This window comes from Mytilus californianus, unplaced genomic scaffold (genome assembly GCF_021869535.1).
Source record: "Mytilus californianus isolate M0D057914Y unplaced genomic scaffold, xbMytCali1.0.p SCAF_26, whole genome shotgun sequence".
NCBI lineage: Eukaryota > Metazoa > Mollusca > Bivalvia > Mytilida > Mytilidae > Mytilus > Mytilus californianus.
In genome coordinates, this window is record NW_026262675.1 from 2,195,162 (window position 1) to 2,222,084 (window position 26,923).

Sequence of the window (26,923 nt, forward strand, 5' to 3'; positions counted from 1 at the left end):
GACAGACTACTTGTTTATTGCACTATATTCCCCTAAAACATGAATAACAAAGTCAAAATCCAAAAACAAAGACATCATTACCCAATACTCTTTATATGTACCAAGTTTAACAAAAATAATGGTTCCGTCAATATTAACGTTTTACCTATTTGCTTCACCTTGAACATTTGTTTGAGTTCAACTCTTTCCAAAATATCTGACTTATATTTTTGTGTTGTTTGTGTTATTGATGTATATAGCACCTACCACTATTTTATATTACAAATATATGTTGAGAATCGTTACTATATCTTTCTGACCAATTAAGAAAAATGAAAGGAAATGTGCAATTGTAACCATGGAGAAACGTAATTCTTTATGGACCAAGCTAAGTAGTACTCACTTTGTTCATGATGCAATCCATGATGATGATGATGATGTTCGTGACCGTGATGACCTTGCGGATTATCTCCATGGTGATGATGGTTTTCTCCGTGATAGCGATGTTCGTTTTTGTGGTGACCAGACTGTTAAAATAAAAGTGATTAAATTTCAAGACTGAATAGCAGAAATGTTGCAAAGGAAATATACCGAAAATTACCCAAACTTGCCCCGCACACTAACTCAACTCAGGAGGGTCAAACAGTATTTTTTTATTTTTATGTAGCTGTGTCTGTAAGACAAATATACTTCCAAACTTGGAACTGGGAAACGTACACAATTTCATTATTCGCAAAAATAGGTCACTTCCTATGTATCTTTTTCAATAGCAAGGTACTTTTAAGCATATTTGAATGTTTGCTAAATTTTCGATATCACTGCTTAAACCTTTGTCTGTATACTTCCAGGTTCTCACCACAGCAGTATTATTTTTCAGAACAATTGCAAAATGTGGGTATTTTTTTCTAAAAACTATCAGTATGGGCATTCAAAACTAAAATCAAATTATATCGATAGGAAAGTCATGCCCCGTCTGTCAGATACAGTCAAGAATATGTATAATGGAAATAAAACCAGGTTTAATATAAGAAGATCTGAAGACATTTCATAATGGGTCATTTTCAGTGACAAAGAGGCTTTTGGCATACAATCGATTTTTTCTCTACAAAAGCTTCGGTATATTATACTGTATAGACTATATAAAAATATTCTGATTGTAAGCATTGTCCTGATTGTGACATTCCTCAATTAAGCAAAACAGTATACATTGTAGTCATTGTTTAATATTATTAATCGTCAGTTGCTAAAACATTTAATCATTAAAAAGTAAAATAGAAAAAATACCGAAGGAAAATTCAACACGGAAAGTCCCCTATCAAATGGCAAAATCAAAAGCTTAAACACATCAAACGAATGAAAAACAACTGTCATATTCTTGACTTGGTACAGGCATTTTCTTATGTTAAAACTGGTTTTATTTCCATTATACTGACAACAATGTGTGAGCAATCAAATAGACATAATAGGTGAAAATGTCAAAAATTGGGGTACAGCAGTCAACATTGTGTTATAATTTTAATCACTATAAAAACAAATAATTATTTAAACAAAGAAAAACAAAATGACATATAGACGCTATAAAACGGCGATGACTTTGCAATGATTTTAAACACCTGTGATCACTTTCACAAAAACATCTTACAATTAAAGTTGATCGTAAGTATACTGAATTGTTCATGACTTGAGATCAACTTTAGTCGTAATAATTTTTGTGAAACTGATCACAGATAGAGTAGTCCTTTTACATATATATATATATATATATATTGCTTTTCATAAAACATGGTACGTATTACAAAACTATAAATATTTTTGCACACTAGCACACAGACAATTGTGGGTTAAACTACTGTACAAACCAAATATTATTAAAACCGACTGATCCTTCGAATCTTTCTCTTTGTCCTAATAGACTTATTGATAAAGTTTACAATTATAATGTTGTTGTTCGATAAATTGTAACTGTGTGTAGTTTTTTTGGAATAAATAGTAATTAGTAAGTTGAATTTATGTCTAGTTTGCTTTGGACATCGGACAAGCTTAAGATAACGACTTCTTGCACTGTTCACGACGTTTCTGTATATAAAGCCTTCTCTGAGGTACCGCAAGTGACATTAGTCTATAAGACGGCATGACTTCTTATCAGTGGGTTTCAAAAGTACTTTGATTAACTGTGGGCATTCGTTTAAACGTTGTAATATATTAATTGTTTATTTTGTTTTTATGTACTTAATATTTTTTGTTATCTATTATACCGTTATTTTCGAGGTAAGTGCTTTTCTTGAGCTGATTTTGCTTGTATATTTTTTTGTGGACGTTAAGAAAATTTGTCGATATCGACCCAATGTCGTCAATATCGACAACTGTATCTCGTTGAAAGCGCAAATTAAATGAAGACATTTTTAAAGACTAATTGGAAATCATGTAACATATCCTTATTTACATTGCGAAATTTCACAATTTAATTAGGGACATAAACACAACTAAATAAATAGAATAGAAAAACAAATGACGACGAACATTTTTAAATGTCGATATGGAATCGATGTAGTCGATATTGACAGCTTAAACAGATTAGCAGGAGAAACTTAATTGTCTTTGCGGACGACTGTAACAGAAAAAAAAAACATTTGCATGGATTTTCAAAACCGGTGTTAAATTCTGTACACCTCTGATTACACCAAGTTAACTAATAATATACAAAATACAGTTAAATTCGGGTGAAATACTTAGCATTTTTTTTCTTTTTCTCTCTTTTTTTTATATTACAGATGAAAAAATAGATGGACATATCAATGTGGTTATGTACGCTGGTCTATAGATGTTTATTATATCGGTCGACAGAAATTCTGCACGATTTTTCATAAATTCATGAAGTAAATAACGTGTATAATATACAAGCTTAAGGATATTTGAGACATTTTTTACGATTTTTTCTCTCGTGATATTTTTACAAAGCCGTACTGTTTTCTAAAATAGCGTTTCTAGTTTACAACATAATATATACAAGATTTATCATAGTTATAAAGATTATTTTGAAGGAATTTATTAATATTTTAACTCAGTCAGCCGACAAACTCACAAAACGAACAAAGCCCGAGGGACTTAAGGTTAAGGCCGAATTAGCACATCATACATTCCGTAAATTATTTTTATAACTTATAATTCAAATATTTACGCTCAAAGATATTTTTTAAAATCTAAATAAATTCATATTTACACAACTATTTTGTCTGCATAAAAATTTATACTCGTAACATCACAAAATCATATTATTTTGTAGGTTCCTGTTTTCATCATGTTCATGACGTTGACCAGTGAAATTCAAGCTTTAATACAATAGGAATATAACTTAAACAAATGATAAAAATTACATATTGTATTTTCGATTTATATTACCTACATTTCACAAATATAAAGTAATTTGAAATGTGATTATCATAGATGTTCTGATATGATTTTTGCAATTGTGATTATGCAAATAAAATTAATTAAACAACATTTCAACACATTTGATATGCTTGAAAAGTTAAACGAAAGCCTCATCAATAGCCACCAACAGCCTTTGGTTTGGAGTGTACTGTCGTATGCATTTAAATCAGGATCATACATTTATTTATTCACATATACCAATCAGTAAAAGCTTCTTTGGAGGGGGACACAATGATTAAAAGATCCGATTTAGATAGGATGAACTATCAAAGTTCTATCAACCATGGGAAGTCGTTTTATTTGTGTGAGCTTCAATTAGTTAAACTATACCAACATGATTGGAAATAACCATAGATACCCGGATTAAAATTTTGTATGACAGATGCGCGGGAAGGACATGTATTAAAACAGTAATCAAAATCAAAATCGGATATTAAATAACAGTCATAATTTGCCAATGGCTCCGTATATACATAGAAAACAAGAATGCACACGCCGAATTGTCTCGACTGTTTTACACTCGGGCGATGCATGCATAGCAGGAGACGCTTATCGTGTCGAAGCACACGATCTGTCTCCTTTTGAAGTTCATGCAATTCCCTCAGTCTTTGTTTGCTACCTTTATTTGTATCTTCTTTATCAATGTATGAGATTTGAACATCTGCAAGCTTATGTTGCCTAATTTACTGACAATGAATTTGTTCTATGTTCACTGAGAATTAAGATCAAGATGACACAATTTTAACATTATCAACGACACATGAAAATGAGGTCGAAGTCAAATGTTTCCTGTCAGAAGAACATTTATACCTTACAATCATTCAACACATCCGATATAATCGACCTATTTCTCAAGGTATTTGAGAAACGTACATAATCACGAAAACTAAATGCTCGCAAATGAACCATATGAGTTCAATGTCAGTTAAACACAACCAAATGGACATCTAACCATGAATCATTCAGTTAAACACAACCAAATGGACATCTAAACCATGAATCATTCAGTTAAACACAACCAAATGGACATCTAAACCATGAATCATTCTATACACCAAAAAAAGTTTACTCATCTCTTATAGTATTTGAAAAACGGACCTAATCACGAAAACTTTTAGTTGACCTATGAACCATTAAATTGGGTCAAGGTCAGATGAACCCTGTCTGACAAACACATGTAATATATTTTCATCTTTGTGTCAAGTCTCGTCAGTAGTTATCGTGAGTTACATCTTCACGTGTTTCGTTATTTTGGAGAATTTTTTTGTTAACAGCAGCATGATCTTCAATGTATTACCAACTTTAGACTCACCTGACTATTTAGAGCTTGACGTATCGTAAAGATACTCGACTTTTTTTTTAATAGCAGATTGATCTTTGATTTTTCTTTTTAATCTACTTAAAACAACTCTGACTCAGGACTAGCTAGAGCTTGAGAAATCGTAAAGACACCTGACTAAAGCTGTTTGCCTATAGATGTCTTTTGGTTTGGTTATTTTGTCGTTTGGTTGCTATCTCTGACGTATACCAAATAACTCCATTTATTCAGACTATACAGTAACACAATTTGGGATCGAATATTGTAACCGGTCCAATAAAATTTTTAAAAAATAATGCCGAATTTCGCTTTTGATACTTTCTTTCAAAAATCATTAAAAAGTGTATTTAGTTTTCCAAATTTCATCACAAGCATAAGATACTGATAAAAGAGTTGCATAATGTCTTGGCAATTGCTGAATTGTTAAATTAAGATATCTTATACCCCCATCACACTAGGACCACGACCCCGCTACGACCTCAGAAATTATGAAAAATTTTGGAAGTCGTAGTAAGATCCTGCTGGTGTTGGTAACGACGTGTCAAGGTCTTCATGATAGTGGATGTCCACGACCAACTTTGAAAATGCTCACAACATTCGTGGTGCAGTCGTGGCCAAAATTGTCGTAGTAGAAGCGTAGGAAGGTCGTAGTAAGGACGTAGTAAGATCGAGATAGGCGTAGAAGCATCGTATTGGAAATCATGGTGCAATCGGGATGGGCGTAGAAGCATCGTATTGGAAATCATGGTGCAATCGGGATGGGCGTAGAAGCATCGTATTGGAAATCATGGTGCAATCAGGATGGTCGTAGTAAGGACGTAGTAAAACGAGATAGGCGTAGAAGCATCGTATTGGAAATCATGGTGCAATCGGAATGGGCGTAGAAGCATCGTATTGGAAATCATTGTGCAATTAGGATGGTCGTAGTAAGGACGTAGTAAGATCGAGATAGGCGTAGAAACATCGTATTGGAAATCATGGTGCAATCGGGATGGGCGTAGAAGCATCGTATTTGAAATCATGGTGCAATCAGGAAGGTCGTAGTAAGGACGTAGTAAGATCGGGATGGGCGTAGAAGCATCGTATTTTGAAATCGTGGTGCAATCGGGAAGCCAATGGAAAAGATTTCGCTGCGACCTTGCTACGATTTCACTGCAACTATGCCGATTTCACTACGTCTTTATAACGCTTCTACTACGATATTGATACGATTATAATACGACAAGGAAGACACTAGTACGCTGCTTGCCGTCCTTAGTACGACCTTACTACGATACTACTACGTCCTAGCAACGATAATTGCACGACCTCATTCTGTTCAAGGATTTAAAAAACGGATGCAATAACTTCTACCTGTAGTTCAACCATGGACAAACATGAGCAAAGCCTACTTCTGCAATCTTTAATTCAGCTGCACTGTATCGATTTGGCTGATCAGGATACACTTTTAGTTATAAGAAGAAGACATACTAGACAGCGTAGGTCCTGTGCGGTGCGCACTTGGCATTCTGTTGAAAGAAAACTCCAGTTTGGGCATTACGATAGATTTATGAAAGAATTAAGGATGGAGGATCAACAGTCATTCTTTGATTTTTTAAGGATGCTTCCAGAAATGTTTGAAGAACTTTTAAACAGAGTAAGTCCTCGAATTCAGGAGATAGACACCGACTCATAAAGGCACTAGATCCCGGTCTGAAAGTTGGTATAACCTTAAGGCACTTAGCTTCTGGCGATAGGTATCCAACCCTTCAGTACGATTTAAATTAAGAATCGCGCGCAATGCTTTAAGTATTTTCATTTCTGAGGTTTGCCGGGCAATTGTACAGGAATATAAAGATGAAGTCATATCCTGTCCAACGGAACCAAATGAATGGCGAGCTATTGCCGAAGACTTTCAGGGAAGATGGAACGTGCTATACGCTTGTGTCGCATTCGATGGAAAGCATGTTGCTATTAGAAGGCCGTCTAAAAGCGGATCCTTGTTTCATAACTATAAAGTTTTGTTTTCATTAGTGCTCCTTACCTTGGTGGATGCATACTACATTTTTTATGGATAGCTGTAGGAGGATATGGTTCCATGTCGGACGCCCAGATTTACAACGCGGCAGAAATTAGTATTTGGAAGAAAAGACTATCCATTGGATTCCAGAGTAAGATCTCTAACCAACTGACGACCTGATCATACCATACTTCATCTTGGGTGAAGAGGTATTTGGGTTGAGAACTTATTTGATGAAGCCATATTCTAGAGAGCAGTGACAACGTAGCGGAGTCATGGTTCGATCGTAGTATACTCGTATTGAGATCGTAATGTGATCGGGAAAGTCTTGGTAAAAGCGTACGTAGAGATCGTGTAAGTCGTGGTAAGGTCTTATAAGACGTAGCAAGAGCGCGTAACAAGATCGTTACTAGAACGAGTTACTATCGTACTGGAATCGTAGCAGGATCTTATCAGGATCATAGCAAGGTCGTGGTATGAACGTGAAAACTATGAAACATTGAATAGTTAAGCCGACCATACCACGATTTCACCGCGATCTTATTTTTTATATATCGTAGTGGGCTCTTCATGGTCTTGGTCTAATGTGACGGGAGCTTTACCATTCACTAAGAGTAATATGTAAAATAAATATCGACATGGGAACTTTGTCTAAAATAAGAGTCGATCGGCTTCACCTTTTTTGCATTTATGGTCAAACTAAATGTCAATATTTGGTAGAAGATGACTCAAAGTGACTGAGTTTTTTTTTACTTTTTGCAAATCATTTAGACATCTATGGTTTTATCATATATTCCTTCAATTCCGAATTATGTACAGAGTAGTGCCAGAGACCTGGCTATCTTGGCTTGGTAAAAACAAAAGGGGAAATCTTCCCATCAACCGCAAAAATCTCATGATTAAGCATTCCATGTCTTCCTTCTTTATCTATGAATATTTATATGCAGTGCGGGAACAATTGTTAAAATCGAATTAATTAAAGTTATTTAAAACTATATATCCAAAATTAAATATATAAAAACAATGATATATCAATCTGTCAGTGTGTTGAATGTCATTTTCCTACATATGGAACCGGAAGTAGAACATTTATTTTCATTATAAAACTGGCATCGCACCCATGTACTTTGATTTTTTTAATTTTTGGTATTAAATTTAAGATCAAATAACAAATATATTTATTTTGGCAACATAAGATCATAAAGCATACTATTTTAATTAATTATGTGAAATTATTGCTTTAAAAATCCTCAGAAGAATAACTTATAAAGCGCAAGTTTCATTACAAATCTCTGTAAATGACTGGCAATTAGCCATTCCACGCCTCTTTAATAAATTCCCTATGCTTTCGTTTACTTCTATCTTCATACTTCTATTTTGTAAATGAACTATGCTGATCAGAAAAATCTGTTTTGTTTCCTTTTTGTTAATATCGGAATACCACAATATGCAAAACATTCTCGCCAATATAAACAGCAGAGTACCTTTGGTCTTTACTACTGTCAATTGCTATTTTGTTGCTGTCATGCTATGAAGATACGTAGAATAAAATTTCCTCGTATGCTTCTTTTCATTAATTGTGAAGAAAAAGTAAATCATAACGAGGTAGCACACTGATATCTATTGGTATCTCTACCTTGACCTCATTCATCACAGGCTAAATGGAGTTGGTATACTTTTCGTACTTACTACGAGTTCAAAATGTTAAAATATATGTGTATTCCCATTCTATATCTACCATTAAAATTAATCAACAGAAAAGCATAAAGAACAAAAAATGACTAAAAAACAAATAATCAATTTGTAAAAATTCGTTTGTCTCTCGCTTGACGGAGTCAAAAAGCGAGACATAGATATGCTGTTTCCGGCGTCGGCGTCAACAATGTATTAGTTTGTGATTAGGTCTAGTTTGTGGTGAACCACAAGTTGTAGGTCAGTCATATTTGGTAAACAGTTGTATTAGCATTGGCACATCTCATTTCCATGGAGATTATCTGGCCCTGCCCCCTCAGTTATGGTCTATTGACTTTGAAATTTTTGCTTGTTTTACATGTATTAGTTTGTGATTAGGTCAGTTTATGGGGAACCATTAGTGGTAGGTCAATGATATTTGGTATACAGTTGTATTAGCATTGGCACATCTCATTTCCATGGAGATTATTTGGCCCTGCCCCCTCAGTCATGGTCTATTGACTTTGAAACTTTTGCTTATTTTACATTTGTTAGTTTGTGATTAGGTCAGTTTATGAGGAACCATTAGTGGTAGGTCAATGATATTTGGTATGCAGTTGTATAAGCATTGGCATATCTCATTTCCATGGAGATTATTTGGCTCAGCCCCCTTAGTCATGGTATATTGACTTTGAAAATTTTGCTTAGTTAACATGTATTAGTTTGTGATTAGGTCAGTTCAAAGGGAACCATTAGTGGTAGGCCAATATTAATTGGTAATCAGTTGTATAAGCATTAGCACATCTCATTTCAATGGAGAATATTTGGCCCCATCCCCTCAGTCATGGCCTATTTACTTTGAAACTTTTGCTCAGTTTACATGTATTAGTATGTGATAAGATCAGTTTAAGATGAACTGCAAATGTTAAGTCAATGATATTTGGTATGCAAATTTATTGGCATTTGTAAGTATAGTTTCCATGGAGATTATATAGCTCCACCCCATCTTCATGGTTCATTGACTTTGAAACTTTTACATACTTTACAAGTTAATGTTTGTGTTTAGTTTGTTTAAAGGGAACAACTTATAATAAGTCAATGATATTTGGTATGCAGTTGTATTAGCATTGGCGCATCTCATTTACATGGAGATGGTTTAGCCATGTACCTCAGTCATAGTTCATTGACTTTGAATATTAGCCTAACTTGTTAAGTATTGCCATTTTAATTTCAATATTTGCATTATCAAAATTACAAAAAAGCGAGACATATCTCTGTGATAACAGTGTATTACCTCTGAATATAAATTTCATATCCTTCTTTGAATAACATTGCATTAATTGATTGATGGATTTCGGTATAACGCCAAGCATGTGGACATTATAGCGCAGCGAGAGAAAATCTGAAATAACATAAAAAAAAACCCGTTATTAGTCGTGCGTTTGGGCCAACAACTGTTTAGTTTGACTCGGATCTATTTCTTAAATAGCTAAAGTTTTGTTATATCTTGTTGATTTACATGGTAAACTTACATTGTGACAGCATATGTACTTCACATATTGCGGAAATTTAATCATACCAATTACGAAATGGGACGAACAGATGAACGGACATACAGAATTATAACCATACATATAACCATGATCAGTCTGACTACGAAATAGTTTTTAGTTTATTTTTCAAATAAAATCTACTTGTGACAGAGGCAGTCATACAACAGAGTGTCAACAGACGTGATTCTCATACAAGACAAACTAAAATTTTTTCAGACCTTTGGCTATTTAGTGGTCATTTAAACCAATGGAATTGTCTCCTTTTTCAACGAGTGCTTCAAAAATCATGTTCAAATAAAACAATATATCACACATAGCTGCACATAACTTAGAGGGGCACTAGTTGTCAAATTCATGTTCACCGATTAGACTCAAATTCTAATATTTGATTTATAACAATGTAAAACATTTATACAAATTATAAAAAGTCTAAAATAAACAATTTACAGGGCATGGGCTCGAGAATATGTAGCTTCGTTTCGTGTGTATTTTAGTCTAGACGCCATCTAATTAACTATCGAGTTGACCTCCGAATACCTCCGATGACCATATAAGTGATATAAACATAAATAAAGATATAATAAATAGATAAAGCGAACTCGTGCAATTGGATTTTTCTAGGTCTGTTTAATTTCATATTATAGATTAAAAAACATATGTTAATCATCGTTTTTACCTGTATAAGAATGATTTTTATGTGGATCGAAGTAGTCAATTAAATGATTTACCCATGTTTCACTTTCAATGTTGACATTCTTTTCCTTTAAATAACTATACACACACAATTCATGCGTTATCCATCTCTAGCTAAGGGGTTAAATTGAAGTTCACATGAATACGGATTTAATGGGGTCGAATTATTCACTTGCAAGTGAATAATACACTATCAATGTTTCTTCGTTTATTTTGACAAAATTGAACCATACTGGCTGCTAAAAGCGAATTATTATTTCACTATTTCACTTTCATTAATGATTGAACAAAAAAATCCTATTTTAGATTTTTTATATATCTCGTAGCTAGTGTCCCTTTAAGACAAGAAATATATAACCATTTCGTTGGATGGTTTAAAGGGGTCGAAGTGACAATGTTAGTCAATTTTATCATCATACATTTACTTAATTACAGTAAGGAACCAATTTTGTACACATTTTTTTTAACTTGTTACCGATAGTGTCCGTGCAGAGTTCGTACCAAACATTGAAGAGTCTCATTTTTAAGCGTATACAGGGGGTAATATTTTTATTCATTAGATTTCCCATCGTGCATTAAAACTACAATACAATAGAACAAGACGACCTTAAAAAAACTGAGAAACTGGTCGAAATAGTTCAGCTTAGTGCAGTTTATCACACTCATGTTTGGGCATTGTCAATTTTGATTCAAATTCAGCAATACAGTATAATGACTTTACAATAGCCGATTATACTTACTTGAAGCTGTGGTACTGTGAATATTAGTAAGAGTAAACGACTTTATTTTGTAAAATGACCAAGGTGTGAAATAAAATCAGGACAAACCGACCCTACCATTTTCGTGGTTTTAAGTTTGCAAAGCTTATTGTCATCAATTTATACATTGTAACCACTTTTTTAATCCATATGTTGGAACAATAACACGATCAACTACCAAACATAATTAGATATAATGGAACATGACTCAAGGACATCCTACATCCTACAAGACTTAGGAACCAGACAACAATTTACACCTCCAACTGTTTTGCCTTCAGCAGATTCTGCCTCGTCATTTAGATTCAGCACCGAGTCCGTTGTCTTCTTTTATAAGGTTTTACTACTTGAATGAGTTTTGAGAGTAATTGTATCAATAATATGTGGGTAGAGCATGACTGTCATCAGTGTAATGCCCCAATTGAATTACTTTTCATATTATGCACTACGAGATTAATTATTCAATATATCTATAAATTTTTATAACAACTCTTCGCAGATCTTTTAAGTTATTGATCATGAACCAAGTAAATGAAATTAATTAAATGTTTTATTATTTTCTAAATTTTCTTGTGTGGAATTCTGTACAAACACTTTTTGCATTGTAATACGTGTTTTCATTTTAGAACCTACAAATATTCTTATTTGATACGGCAAGGATTTATTTGTAAAAAGGTTCTGTATACTTATCCTTGGATACGGTAATAATTAGAAAGCTGTGTTCATGTCTATATAATACCAATATTATTGAGTTGAGCGTTTTGCTGTACTGATTTATATTATGTTTTCTGTGTAACCTTTGTTATTCCATTTGTCGAGATAAACTCGGCTGAGACCAAGAGTAAATATCCGAACAAAATCCTTAGTTAGTTGGTGTCTCAATGCTTTTATGAATGGGGTTTACAGAATAGAGAATAATGGGCAAAAATAAAGTGCAAAAAAATAAAGAACAGAGGAAAATACAACAAAATTAAAGAATACAAAAGAGTAATGGAGACAATAGTGCTAATATTTATACAAAGAAAAGAAAATAACATAATGGGCAAAATCACAAAGAATAGAGAAAAATGGCCTAAAAAATTAAAGAATACAAAAATAAAGGACCCTCCATCCAGGCCCTCCTTAATGGCGGGTATTTGTGTAGTTTACTCACTTTGTCTATATTAGATATTACAGCAGCAATAAACACCATGATATGGTAGCAAGACTTGTTTTAGTTACTACCTTGATGTGATGTTAGGTTGGCTCAACGACGTACATCTAATATCCCACATCTTCTTTGATGACATTATTCATATCATCAGTACTTAGACAAACAGTAGCAAACTAAAAATATCCACAGCCACTGAAACAGTTTAAAATCTGAGTTCTGGTAAATACAATGAAAACTGAGATGTTGATCGATGTAGGCACAACCAGGGACAGTTAGTATAGACTGTCCCTCGCACAACAGAGGGTAAGAACTGACATCCAATCTTCAACTTGGTACAATTATTTTCAAGTCATAAGTCAAAGTTTACCTTATGAAACTGTGGAATATTGAAACCTTGCACCCACAATTTTTTCCGAAAAAAAATGGTTTCTAATGTGAATAGCAGGAACCTTAATCAATAACAAGGTAAAAGGTAAAATGTCAAGGCATTATAAGCTTTAGAACGGTAAAAGTGACACCACCAAAAATCAAACTTGATCTGTGTTGTGTGGTAATAAACATTGTGTATAAGATTCATAACATTTGGAGGAGGCAACCTTAAGTTAGAGAACGGAGAAGAAAAATTCAGCAAATTTTCCAATTGTAAAGGGGCATATCTCTAGAAAGGTAAAAATGACCCCACCCAAATTCAAACGTGTGGTAATAAGCATTGTGTATAAGTTTCATAACATTCGGTTGAGGCAAACTAAAGTTAGAGAACGGAAACCAATTTCGGGTGTACGAATATATGGATGGACGTACAGACGGACAAGGGTAAAACTTAATGGCCCCTCCATAAAAAAAAAAACAGAGCTTGACTTTTTTCCTCACTCCTCATCCAACTTTTCATTTAGGCCAGTGTATTTAACCCTTATACCTCTGCCTGGTGTATTTCTCCATTTCACCATTATCTAGTTATTGGGATTAAATGGAGGTCATAGGTTAACTGATTTTGCATTGAGATGAAAATATTATGACATTAGATATTAATCATACAGTTTCTAAAGTAATTCAGATCAAGTAATTCATTCTCAAAATAACTGAGTCCATCTGGTGTAAAATCATTAAATAATCATACATCAGGTGGTAGGTATAAATACATGCAAGAATGGGGTAAGAAAACTTAAAACACCTGATGTATAAAGCAAATACAAATAAATTCCATTTTAGAAACAGTAGCTATTTAAACCAATATAATACACTAGACTCTGAGGAACCTGCATCACAAACCTAGCTTCCTGGCCTTCTGACTCAAATTCAATGTGAACAATTGCTGCATAGCAATTACTTACGAGGTATTCATCTACACACCATACAGCGACCTGTATCATTTTGAAAAATCCCTGATTTAAAGAAAAACCTCATGGATACAATCATGCATCACTGTATACTTAAAGAGTGTGTCAGGAATTCATTATTTAATTCATTTTATTTTCTCCTTTAAAAAAATTCTTTAATTAACCAGAGTTCTGTTTTACACTATGAAATAAATGGACAGGTGTAGTGTTTCATGATGATGGGAGTTTTTAACGACCTTGACTGGCTATACAGCCCTCGCACGGTCGGCCCTGGCTTGCGCCTTTTTGGGCATTTAAATAATTTGTTTTTACCATAGGGTAATTGAATAATTTGAGTGATAAATATAGAAAAAAATTGAAGTTTAGAATAATTAAAAAATAAATAATTTGATGAGTAGTGTTTCAATGTAATATTTTTCTTGTTTATATTGTCAAAAAAACTTGTCTAAAAAGGGACGTCCATAATATTTTTGATTAAATATAAGAATAGATTGTCCTAGTTTTCTGCAACTAGTAAATATATAAGCTAACAGGTATTCAATTAATGATCAATAAATTGAAACAATTAACAGTGCATTTCATTCAAGAAATGGAGAAATAAACGAAAAATACAAAACTACCATCTTTGTGAAATATGACAACAGAGGTGCATGATTTTAAAAGTCCATTTTCATACACAATAATATGGGCAGGTTGTACAGTTTGATCTAACATTATTCTGAAAGACAATCACAACTATAAAATCATTTCAGTAACAAATGGTCTCATCAGAATTGAATTTCTATTTATCTTTTTTTTTTGTTTCAAATTAAGATAACAACCAATTATTATGACAATAACATGTACAGCATTAGACATATCTATGTGTATCCTTCTCCCATGGTTAGCAGCAATTAGGCCTTTAAAGGAGTTGTCTGAATTCTGTTAACTAATTTTAACCCTAATATTTTCAAAAAGTCTGGGTCATGTTAGTTTTATTGGCAAGAAAATTAAACACCATTTTAAAACTAAGAACAATCCAGTCATCATATTTTTCTAATAGATAAAACATTAAGACATGTAACCAGCTTGGCCACAGCAGGTAACACACACAATAAACCTTAGAGGATGTAACCAGCTAGGCCACAGCAGTTAACACACACAATAAACCTTAAAGGATGTAACCAGCTAGGCCACAGCAGGTAACACAGACTACAAACCTTAGAGGATGTAACCAGCTTGGCCACAGCAGGTACAATAAACCTTAAAGGATGTAACCAGCTAGGCCACAGCAGGTAACACACAATAAACCTTAAAGGATGTAACCAGCTAGGCCACAGCAGGTAACACACACAATAAACCTTAGAGGATGTAACCAGCTAGGCCACAGCAGGTAACACACACAATAAACCTTAGAGGATGTAAACAGCTTGGCCACAGCAGGTAACACACACAATAAACCTTAGAGGATGTAACCAGCTTGCCCACAGCAGGTAACACACACAATAAACCTTAGAGGATGTAACCAGCTTGGCCACAGCAGGTAACACACACAATAAACCTTAAAGGATGTAACATTACATTGAATGATAACACTAGACTCACACCTTATTTATACAAAAAATACGAAGATGTGGTATGAATGCCAATGTGACAACTGTCCACAAGAGAACAAATGACATAGAAATAATCAACTATAGGTCACCATACGGCCTTCAACAATGAGCAAGACCCATAATGCATAGTCAGCTATAAAAGTATACTATATATATGTCAAACCTGGCTTTATTTTCTATATATAAGTTACTTTGATGTATAATAAAACATTATTCTGTAATTAATGAAGAAATGGTGTTTTCCAAAGTCTGTTAATTCTTATGTTACCTAAAAGTCTACATAGACTCTGTTAATTGTTGTATGTTAGCAAAGTGTCTACCAAGATAACAATAAGTCCTTCTTAAATAAACTAATCAAAAAGTAAATCAGCCACCTCTTTTGATTCTTTATTGCATTTACTAAGCTTTATTTGAATGAATCAAATTTAAATGTTAATTACAGAAGTAATATACTATACTATAGAAATAGAATGAAGCCAAATCAAGTTTAAATATAATTAGAAATAGCTGCTTTAAACATTACAAGAAATATTAACTTAATCATATGACATATCACCTTCTACAACCAATAACATATGTAATTCCGATATTTAATGAAATTTGACTGAATATTAGACATGTATTTATTGCAGCTACTGATCATACAACATGATTTGAGTACATATGTATATACAAATAATTATCAGATTATATTGCTGTACTTTTAACTTAATAACTCTTCTCATGTAAATCAATAAGAAAATATGTTTCCATATAAATACTAAAAATTGCTCATTTTCTTGATTTAGTGATCATATTTTTTCATGATTATTATCTTTTCTTTCATACAGATTTAGTACAAATAAGAAATGAAGAAAAACTGCACAAAATATCTAAATACTAATCACTTAATAAATTGTTTATAGTCGGTTACTTTAATGCTCATGAATAAGGAATTCAGACAGAACAAGCTATACAGGAGCAAATCCAGGATTTAATGTTTGGGAAAGGGGGAGGCAGGGGTGCTGAGAATTAGGAATTAGAGGAGCTTATTTTACGCATGCACTTTTGTAATATATGGTGGGCAAACAAAAATTTTTGACACAGAGAACCAGATGTTTCTTAAAATATATAATTTTTTGTTGATATCCTACCATAAAAGATTTTCTCGATATTTGTAATTTTTTTTGACATAAACTGTTAACACAGAGATATGTCTCGCCTATTTGTTATTTTGATAATGCAAATGTTGAAATTAAAATAGCAATACTTTAACATGTAAGTTATGCAAATATTCAAAGTCAATGAACCATGACTGAAGGTACAGGGCTAAACAATCTCCATGAAAATGAGATGTGCCAATGCTAATACAACTGCAAACCAAATACCATTGACTTTTCATAAGTCGTTCCCTTTAAACAAACCTAAACACAAACATTAACTTGTAAACTATGTAAAAGTTTCAAAGTCAATGAACCATAATTAGGGGGTGGGGTTATATAATCTCCATGGAAATGAAACTTGCAAATGCCAATACATTCAATACCGAATATCATTGACTTAACATTAGTGGTTCATCTTAAACTGACCTAATCACAAACTAATACATGTAAACTAAGTAAAAGTTTCAAAGTCAATAGACCATGACTGAGGGGTAAGGATCAAATATTCTCCATGGAAATGAGATATGCTAATGTTTATACAACTGCATACCAATTATCATTGACCTACCACTAATAGTTCCCCTTAAACTGACCTAATCACAAACTAATACATGAAAACTAAGCAAAAGTTTCAAAGTTAATAGACCATGAATGAGGGGGCAGGGCCAAATAATCTCCATGGAAATGAGATCTGCTAATGCTTATACAACTGCATACCAAATATCATTGACCTATACTAGTGGTTCCCCATAAACTGACCTAATCACAAACTAATAAGTGTAAACTAAGTAAAAGTTTCAAAGTCAATAGACCATGACTGACAAAATCTTGCAGATAAAAAAACTAAAGCTCTATTCAAACACCAATTTTCAGAGTGTTCCAAATAGTCTTTAGTGTGGTATAATTTCCAGAAATCTACCAACTTTTCAAAACTAAGTTTTCAAACAAACCAATGTCACAGAAACTTTCAATATCAAAAACTGTCTTAATGTGAATATAATGATTTAAAGGTTATGGCTGTTCAAGTTGAAATATTTTACATTACAGCATATCAAATGACACTGTTGATTTTTTTCCCTTGACAAATCTGGACTAGCTGGTTATATATACAGATAATTGGCATGTTCCAGTTAAGTTCTATACACAGCCAGTAGAAAATAAAAAGAGGTTGGTAAATTTTGTCCTTTTCCATAGCAACATTTCAAACCACTTTTACACAAAACTTCTACAGCCTGCCATCCTCATCCTTTGCTATATTGAGAAGAAAATAATAACATCATAAGGAAATTCAGTTTTTATTTAATTTTTTTTTTATTATTACTATTTACCAAATCATTTTCTTGTGAACTTATAATAAGTAACGTCCTTGCAGAGTTGTATTTCTCAATGTTCACAGGGGAGGTAATGTTTTGCCACCAGATTTTCCAGTTTCTAGTGATTACCTTATATAATAGTATATTGATAGTTATTGGATATTGATGGTGTTTCAGCATATATAATTGTCTCCTGGCTAAGACATTGTGGACTAACAATGTCTGTAATAGGTCCTACAGAATCTGCCAGTTTATGTGTTGTATAAGTGTACACATGTGACACATTTACTTCTGTGTTATCACATATAGCTGATGTTTCTATTGAATCACTATGAGGTCGATCTTGCTCTAAACTTTCAATCTCGTTGCATTCATTTCTTGCATTGTAAGTTTTCATTTTTCGCCTCCTTTTCATACTGGCCATGTATCTAGAATATCGTTTCCTCTCATTATCGAATGGCATAATTTTGATTATCCCTTCCTCTGGATCTTCTGGCTTATCACTTGAATATGTAGAAATAATTTGGTCCCTCGTCACTTCATTTATTCTGCGTCCTGGGGGTAAAGTCCATAACACTCCATCTTCTACATGATCACCTTTGACCTGAATCTGCCAGTGATTCAAATTACTGAGATACAACTTCATATTAACCATAACACTACAGTTGTGTCTATCCTGTTTGTGTGCCATGCCTTTACAGCCTACAAAATAATGACAGTATGATAAATAGAAAGGCCTTAAACTTCATACTGTATAAATAAAATTCGTAAGGGTTCCGCGGAACCCAGTGTCTCGCCTACTTTTTCTGTTAATCGCAGGCTCAACAAAAATGAGGAAGTAAATCAATAAAAATATTTCACTTGATACTATCTTTTGATTGTAAGAAGCTTCTGTCCAAGTTTGGTAAAAATCCAGGATAGTTTATGAATCTAATAAATGTTTAAAAACTTTAACTGCAGACTGAATGTAATGTTAACTGGAAGAAAACAAAATTTCCTTCTAGATACTAGTATTTGATCATAAACAAGCTTCTGACCAAGTTTGGTACAAATCCAAAATAGTATAAGAAAGTTATTAAAATTTTAAAAACTTTAACCACAGAGTGAATGTGTTTTTTCCTGGCAGAAAATCCAAGTCCATTTAAAAGTAGAATACAGAAAAAATGGATTTATTTTTTTACAAAATTTCCTTCTAGATACTAGCTTTTGATAAAAAACAAGCTTCTGTCCAAGTTTGGTACAAATCCAAAATAGTATAAGAAAGTTATTAAAATTTTAAAAACTTTAACCACAGAGTGAATGTGTTGTTTCCTGGCAGAAAATCTAAGTCCATTTAAAAATAAAATAAGGAAAAAATGGATTTATTTTTTTACAAAATTTACTTCTGGATACTATCTTATGATCATAAACAAGCTTCTGTCCAAGTTTGGTACAAACCCAGGATAGTTTAAGAAAGTTATTTAAATTTTAAAAACTTTAACCACAGAGTGAATGTAAAATTTCCCGGCAGAAAAACTAAGTCCATTTATAAGTAAAATACGGAAAAAATGGAATTTTATTTTTACAAAATTTACTTCTGGATACTATCTTATGATCATAAACAAGCTTCTGTCCAAGTTTGGTAGAAATCCAGGATAGTTTAAGAAAGTTATTAAAATTTTAAAAACTTTAACCACAGAGTGAATATTTGTGGACGCCGCCGACGACAACGACGACGACGACGCCGACGGAATGTAGGATCACTATGTCTCGCTTTTTCGACTAAAGTCGAAGGCTCGACAAAAAGGATATATGTTTTGTATACTTCAATTACAGCAGCCAAAAAAAAAAAAACCCCAACATGAGTGCACACGCTGAAATGTTTTACCTTCTTTACTAACCATTGATTTTATGTTGATAGTCCTAAATACAAAGCTTTACTACAAGTAACACATAAACTTAACATGATCCAAGAAAATGAGGTCAAGGTCAGATAAACCAAACGAGAAATACATGTACACCTTACAATCATTCAATAAACCAAACATAGTTGACCTATTGCTTATTGTTTCTAAGAAACAGTCTTAAACAAGAAAACTTAACATTGACCAATGAACCATGAAAATGAGGTCAAGGTCAGATGTACCATGACAGACAGACATGTACACCTTACAATCAATTTAGGCATTAAATATAGTTGACCTATTGCTTATAGTATCTAAGAAACAAACTTAACCATGAAAACTTAACATTGACCAATGAACCATGAAAATGAGGTCAAGGTCAGATGATACCTGCCAGACAGACATATACACCTTACAATCCTTCCATACATCAAATATAGTTGATCTATTGCATATAGTATTAGAAAAACATACCAAAACACAAAAACTTAACACTGAGGAATGAACCGTGAAAATGAGGTCAAGGTCAAATAAAACCTGTGAGACTGACATGTACATCATAAAATATTTCCATACACCATTTATAGTTGACCTATTGCATATAGTATTAGAAAAAAAGACCAAAAATCAAAAACTTAACTTTGACCACTGAACCATGAAAATGAGGTCAAGGTCAGATGACACCTAGCAGATGGACATGTACACCTTACAATCATTCCATATACCAAATATAGTAGACCTACTGCTTATAGTATCTGATATATGGACTTGACCACGAAAACTTAACCTTGTTCACTGATCCATGAAATGAGGTCGAGGTCAAATGAAAATTGTCTGACGGGCATGAGGACCTTGCAAGGTACGCACATACTAAATATAGTTATCCTATTGCTCATAATAAGAAAGAAATTAACATTACAAACTAGAGGCTCTAAAGAGCCTGTGTCGCTCACCTTGGTCTATGTGCATATTAAACAAAGGACACAGATGGATTCATGACAAAATTGTGTTTTGGTGATAGTGATGTGTTTGTAGATCTTACTTTACTGAACATTCTTGCTGCTTACAATTATCTCTATCTATAATGAACTTGGCCCTGTAGTTACAGTGGAAAATATTTTGTAAAAATTTACAAAAATTTACAAAATTTATGAAAATTGTAAAAAATTGACTATAAAGGACAATAACTCCTTAAGGGGTCAATTGAAAATTTTGGTCATGCTGACTTATTTGTAGATCTTACTTTGCTGTACATTATTGCTGTTTACAGTTTATCTCTATCTATAATAATATTCAAGATAACCAAAAGCTGCAAAACTTTCTTAAAATTACCAATTCTGGGGCAGCAACCCAACAACGTGTTGCCTGATTGGTCTGAAAATTTCAGGGCAGGTAGATCTTGACCTAATGAACAATTTTATCCTGTCAGATTTGCTCTAAATGCTTTGGTTTTAGAGATATGAGCCAAAAACTGCATTTTACCCTATGAACTATTTTTTAGCCATGTCGGCCATCTTGGTTCGCGGGCGGGGTCATCGGACACATTTTTTAAACTAGATACCCTAATGATGATTGTGGACAAGTTTAGTTAAATTTGTCTTAGTAGTTTCAGAGGAGAAGATTTTTGTTAAAGATTACAAAAATTTACGAAAAATGGTTAAAAATTGACTATACAGGGCAATAACTCCTTAAGGGGTCAACTGACCATTTTGGTCATATTGACTTATTTGTAGATCTTACTTTGCTGAACATTATTGCTGTTTACAGTTTATCTCTATCTATAATAATATTCAAGATAATAACCAAAAACTGCTAAATTTTCTTAAAATTACCAATTCAGGGGCAGCAACCCAACAACGGGTTGTCTGATTCATCTGAAAATTTCAGGGCAGATAGATCTTGACCTGATAAACAATTTTACCCCCGTGTCAGATTTGCTCTAAATGATTTGGTTTCAGAGATATAAGCCAAAATCTACATTTTACCCCTATGTTCTATTTTTAGCCATGGCGGCCATCTTGGTTGGTTGGCCGGGTCACCGGACACATTTTTTAAACTAGATACCCCAATGATGATTGTGGACAAGTTTGGTCGTAACATAAGGCATCTATATACAAAGTATGAAGCATCCAGGTCTTCTAGCTTCTAAAATATAAAGCTTTTAAGAAGTTAGCTAACGCTGCTGCCACCGCCGCTGCCGGATCACTATCCCTATGTCGAGCTTTCTGCGACAAAAGTCGCAGGCTCGACAAAAAACCAAACCACCAAAAGAGGCCAATATATGGTCTTCAATAGTAGAAAGGTACAGGGGTAGTCCATACAATTCAAGTTCTAAAGGGGCCTTGGTGGACAAGTGGTCTAAGTAGTCCAACTACTGTATCACTAACCTGTCAACACCGAGGTTGTGAGTTCAAATCCTGCATATGGCAGGTGTGCTTGACTCTAATCTTAATTGAATAGGATTGTCAGTTTTCCAACCAATGGTTGGTGGTTCTCTCTGGGCACTATGGTTTCCTCCACCAATAAAAACTGACCACCACAAAATAGCATAATGGTGCTGAAAGTGGCGTTAAACACCAATCAATCAATCAATCAAGTTCTAAATTGCCCCAAATTTAATAAACTGCTTCACCGAGCCCAGCTGGATATGACCGCAGAGGTCCAAATCTGAACAGTTGGGGCAAAAATGGACACAAAATTCAAGCTTGATACAGGTCTGAATTTGGATTGTAATTAAATATTTGACACATTATAGGTTTCTGACACAGAATAAATGTGTCAAAGAACTTCAAATTGGTTGTATGATTTGAATTTATATTCAATTGAAGATTTCTTGCTCTTTTGCAATACACTGTGCTGTTGCTCAATACTTAGTAAATCTGTTTTCAGACTATATACAAAGAATTAGCAAAATAAATTTAGACCCCCAATTTTTTTCTTTGGAAAAGTGACAATTTCTTAAATCTTGAGGAAAAAAAATGACCCCCCCCCCCCTCAAAAAAAAATAATATTTGAAATGAATGATTTTCTTTTTGAGGAAAAAAATTGCCCCCCCCTCCTTCCAAAAAAATAATTTTGAAGAAACTATCTTTTTTTAAAATGTGGTACATAGGATTTAATATACAAATCCTTGTACAAATTAAGAGACATCCATACACTTAAACACAAGTTATTGTCTGAAAACTAGAAAAATGCTTGTTTTAGACCCTTTTTGGCCCCTAATTCCTGAACAGTTTGGGCAATTACCCCCAAAATGAATCCCAACCTTCTACTTGTGGTATTGAACCTTGTGGACAATTTCAGAGCAATCAAAATACTTATACACAAGTTATTGTCCTGAAACTAAAAAGTCTTGTTTTGGCCCCTTTTTGGCACCTAATTCCTAAACGGTTGGGACCATCAACCCCAAAAACAATCCCAACCTTCCTTTTGTGGTATTGGATCTTTTGTTAAAATTTCATGGAGATCCATACCCTTAAACTAAAGTTATTGTCCGGAAACCAAATGTCTTCGGACAACGCTGACGACGACGTGATACCAATATACGACCGCAAAATAAAAACGAAAGGTTGATTAAATAAGACAGTTACAAAGAACTACTATAAACAGCAATTTCCCAAATGAACAAAAAAATATTTATATGTGACAAAACACAATTATAAACAGAGTTCCTGTCTTGGATAAACTAGTTTTTGAGTTCTTAGCCCTCCCCACTCAGCCAACTAATCAAAGGTACAGCCAAGGATGTATACATAGCTGAATAAGTGAGGAGCTATATTACCAAAAGGCAACAGTATAACTGATTACAAACAGAGGTACAAACAAAACAATACTATAACAAAGAATGCTGGCAGTTACTGTAAGCAGACTCAAAGTTTTTAACCTGCTGATATGAAATCATGCTATTTTACTGTCATATCAGTGACTATACACTGCAACCTAATAAACAGTATAGGAAGACACAATCTTGTGCACACCTCAAACTAGCTGTATAGAATTTCAATGCAATAAAAAAAAAACATTGACCAGCATGTTAGATTTGCTTTAAACTTTAAATCTAGCAAATTGGTGGTCACCTAAAAAAATACCAGATCCAATGATTGAACAACAACGGTGAACATCATAATTATAACCTTTTGCAATAAGGGAGCTACCATTTGATTTTTTTTTGGGGGGCTAGGATGGAAAATTTTGTCCTGCCTTTTTTTTTAGTTGTTATCTCTGTCCTGCCTTTTTATTTTTCCCTCTATTCCGTCCTGTCTTTTTTTTTATTAGTTTATCCTGACTTTTTTTACATAAATTGTCATCCTGCCTTTTTTTTTTTGCCAAGTTGCTCATCCTGCCTTTTTTTTACTCAAAACTCCTGTCCTGCCTTTTTTTTTTCAAATTTCATCCTAACCCCCCATAAAAATCAAATGGTAGCTCCCCAAGGTTTTTTTCAGATTAAGAAAAAAAGGTAAGATTTCATTGACAATTTCTACACTTGTTAGCTTTGTAAATGATATAACCATAAAGAGATTGGTGTTGTATTCCCTTTCTAATTAAATTCCCTTGGAAATCATACTTCCACAAGAAATCCATATGTTTTGGACAACATTTAGTAAAATGTATTCACCCTTTAATGTTTAATGATATCTATATCCTATCTGTAAACTGGTTTTAGCAAAAAAAATATTATGTCCATTGAAATCTTGTCCTTAACTGGAAACACTATTACAGCATAAATCAGCCTTCATCCTAATTTTCAATTATATTATTGCAATAACAACAATAAAACAACATCCTTCCAATGCCCCCTGATGATGCGTATAGTTTATCTGTCCAAGGGCAAAACTTTTATTTTGTTTCTTTTATAACTGTTTCATAACTATCCTACAAAATATGTAGGCATGGAATTACTTATTTTTCAAGGGAATTACTTACTTAATAAATGTGGATAGTGTCCACATGTGGACACAGATGATGCCCCCGCTTGCATATCATATAGTTATAAAGGGACATAACTGAAGAACGGTAAAAGTGACGCTACCCAAATTTGAACTTGATCTGAGTTTTGTGGTAATAGGCATTGTGTGTAAGTCTCATAACATTTGGTTGAGGCTAACTTAAGAACAGAACAGAAACTAAAAATTCAGCAATTTTTCTATTTGTAAACACGCATAACTCTAGAATGGTTGTGTATAAGTTTTATAACATTTGTTTGAGACAAACTAAAGTTAGAGAACGGAAACGAAAAATTCAGCAATTTTTATGTTTATAAAGGGACATAACTCAAGAATGGTAAAAGTGTCGCCACCAAATTTTGTACTTAATCTGTATTATGTAGTAATAAGCATTGTGTATAAGTTTCATAACATTTGGTTGAGGCAAACTAAAGTTAGAAAACGGAACAAAAAATGTGTACTTGATCTTAGTTTTGTGGTAATGAATATTCTGTATAGGTTTCATAATGTTTGGTTGGGGCAAACTTAAGTTACAGAATGGAAACTAAAAATTTTGCAATCTTTCGATTTATAAAGGGGCATAACTCAATAATGGTTAAAGTGACACTACCCAAATTCAACTTGATCTGTGTTTTGTATAAGTTTCATAACATTTGGTTGAGGCAAACTAAAATTAGAGAAGGAAACGAAAAAATCAGCAATTTTTCCATTTGTAAAGGGGCATAACTCTAGAACGGTAAAAGTGACGCCACCAAAATTCAAACTTGATCTGTGTTTTGTGGTAATAAGCATTGTGTAAAAGTTTCATAACATTTGGTTGAGGCAAACTAAAGTTAGAGAACGGAAACCAATTTTTGGAAGTACAAGGTAAAACTTAATGCCCCCTCCGCTACGGCGGGGGCATAATAATAGTTGATCTGCATCAATTTTCAAACTCATTTGAGACAATGCTGATGTTAATCTTTGATTTTGAATTTTATAAAAATCTGTCAAGAATTATACATTTGGGAGTGCTTAAAAGACAGGACAAAGACACAGAGATATTTTTATGTCGGACACATGGACACCAGTGTTTCTACATATTATGCACAACAACTGTATAAAATTTCATCTATGTTTGTTAATACCCATCATTTTAAAGTTTTGAAATTTTTGACAAATAGATGGATGGAGGAACACTATATGTCTTCAACATTAAAAGATGCAGGCTAGTGCCCTTATATGTGCGAACTACAAAAGAGAGCTCCCAATTTTGTGCATCTCTATCACTTTCAAAACTTTTGGCATCTACCAAACCTGATCTGGTTCATTCTGAAAAGTGCTTTCTATGCATTGATATATAAAAGTCTGTTTGACTTTTATATCACAACAAATGAACACCTGGCTTTTGTTAAAAACAGTCACCTGTACATCATTATAATTGAAATATATCCAAAGTGTTTTTATTAATTAGATCTAAAAGAATGCAGAAATTCTCATCTGGCTGACACTCTAACATTTTCTGCCATTTATTCAAATGGAACATGCAAAACTTAATTGGCCATCTGAAACTTGAGAAATTAGCAAATTTGAAGGTTAACTTTAAACCTGTAAAATTTCAAAATTTTGAAGTCACTTTTTTTAAGTGTGAATATATATAATTCATCTAAATAACAGCCCAACAATGTTAGATCTGTAAATTTGCGGTGGCAAGTTTTTTGTTCTTCCCTGGCCGGGATTCGAACACATGCTACTGAGATATCGTGGCACCAAATCATCTTGCACTATGCTCGACCCGCTAGACCACTCGACCGCCTATTGGCTCGACAAAAATCAACCTTTTGGTGGCCGAGTGTTACCTGTCCTCGTCAGTTTTTATCTAGCGTCGTAACACAGTACATGATATATAAGGCATGAAGATGGCATATTACAGATCAGCTGAATTATCTATCGTAGAGGATCTTACAAATAATTATATTATAAGTACGTCTGAACCAGAGACAACTCTACGACAGATTTTAGCCATCGAATCACCAGTGATGGTGATACAAGGCTGAAAACACATTCTGTATACATAATTCGTCTAAATAACAGTCCAACAATATTAGATCTGTAAATTTGTGGAAGCAAATTTTTTGTACTTCCCTGGCCGGGATTCAAATTCATGCTACTGAG

The 26,923-nt window shown here is 33.4% G+C and overlaps 1 protein-coding gene across 2 annotated transcripts in view; it reads right to left on the minus strand.

Annotated features, from left to right (window-relative positions):
* The window catches only part of LOC127732671 (gephyrin-like), a 126,912-nt gene that overhangs the window by 64,068 nt on the left and 35,921 nt on the right, over nt 1-26,923 (minus strand). Inside the window, exon 8 of one of the 2 annotated variants that reach the window (XM_052241835.1) lies at nt 383-506. In XM_052241835.1, the coding sequence (XP_052097795.1) occupies nt 383-506 (124 nt within the window). Of the gene's footprint in view, nt 1-382; nt 507-16,720; nt 18,646-26,923 lie in introns of those variants that run through there. The other variant, XM_052241834.1, reaches the window with a different exon arrangement.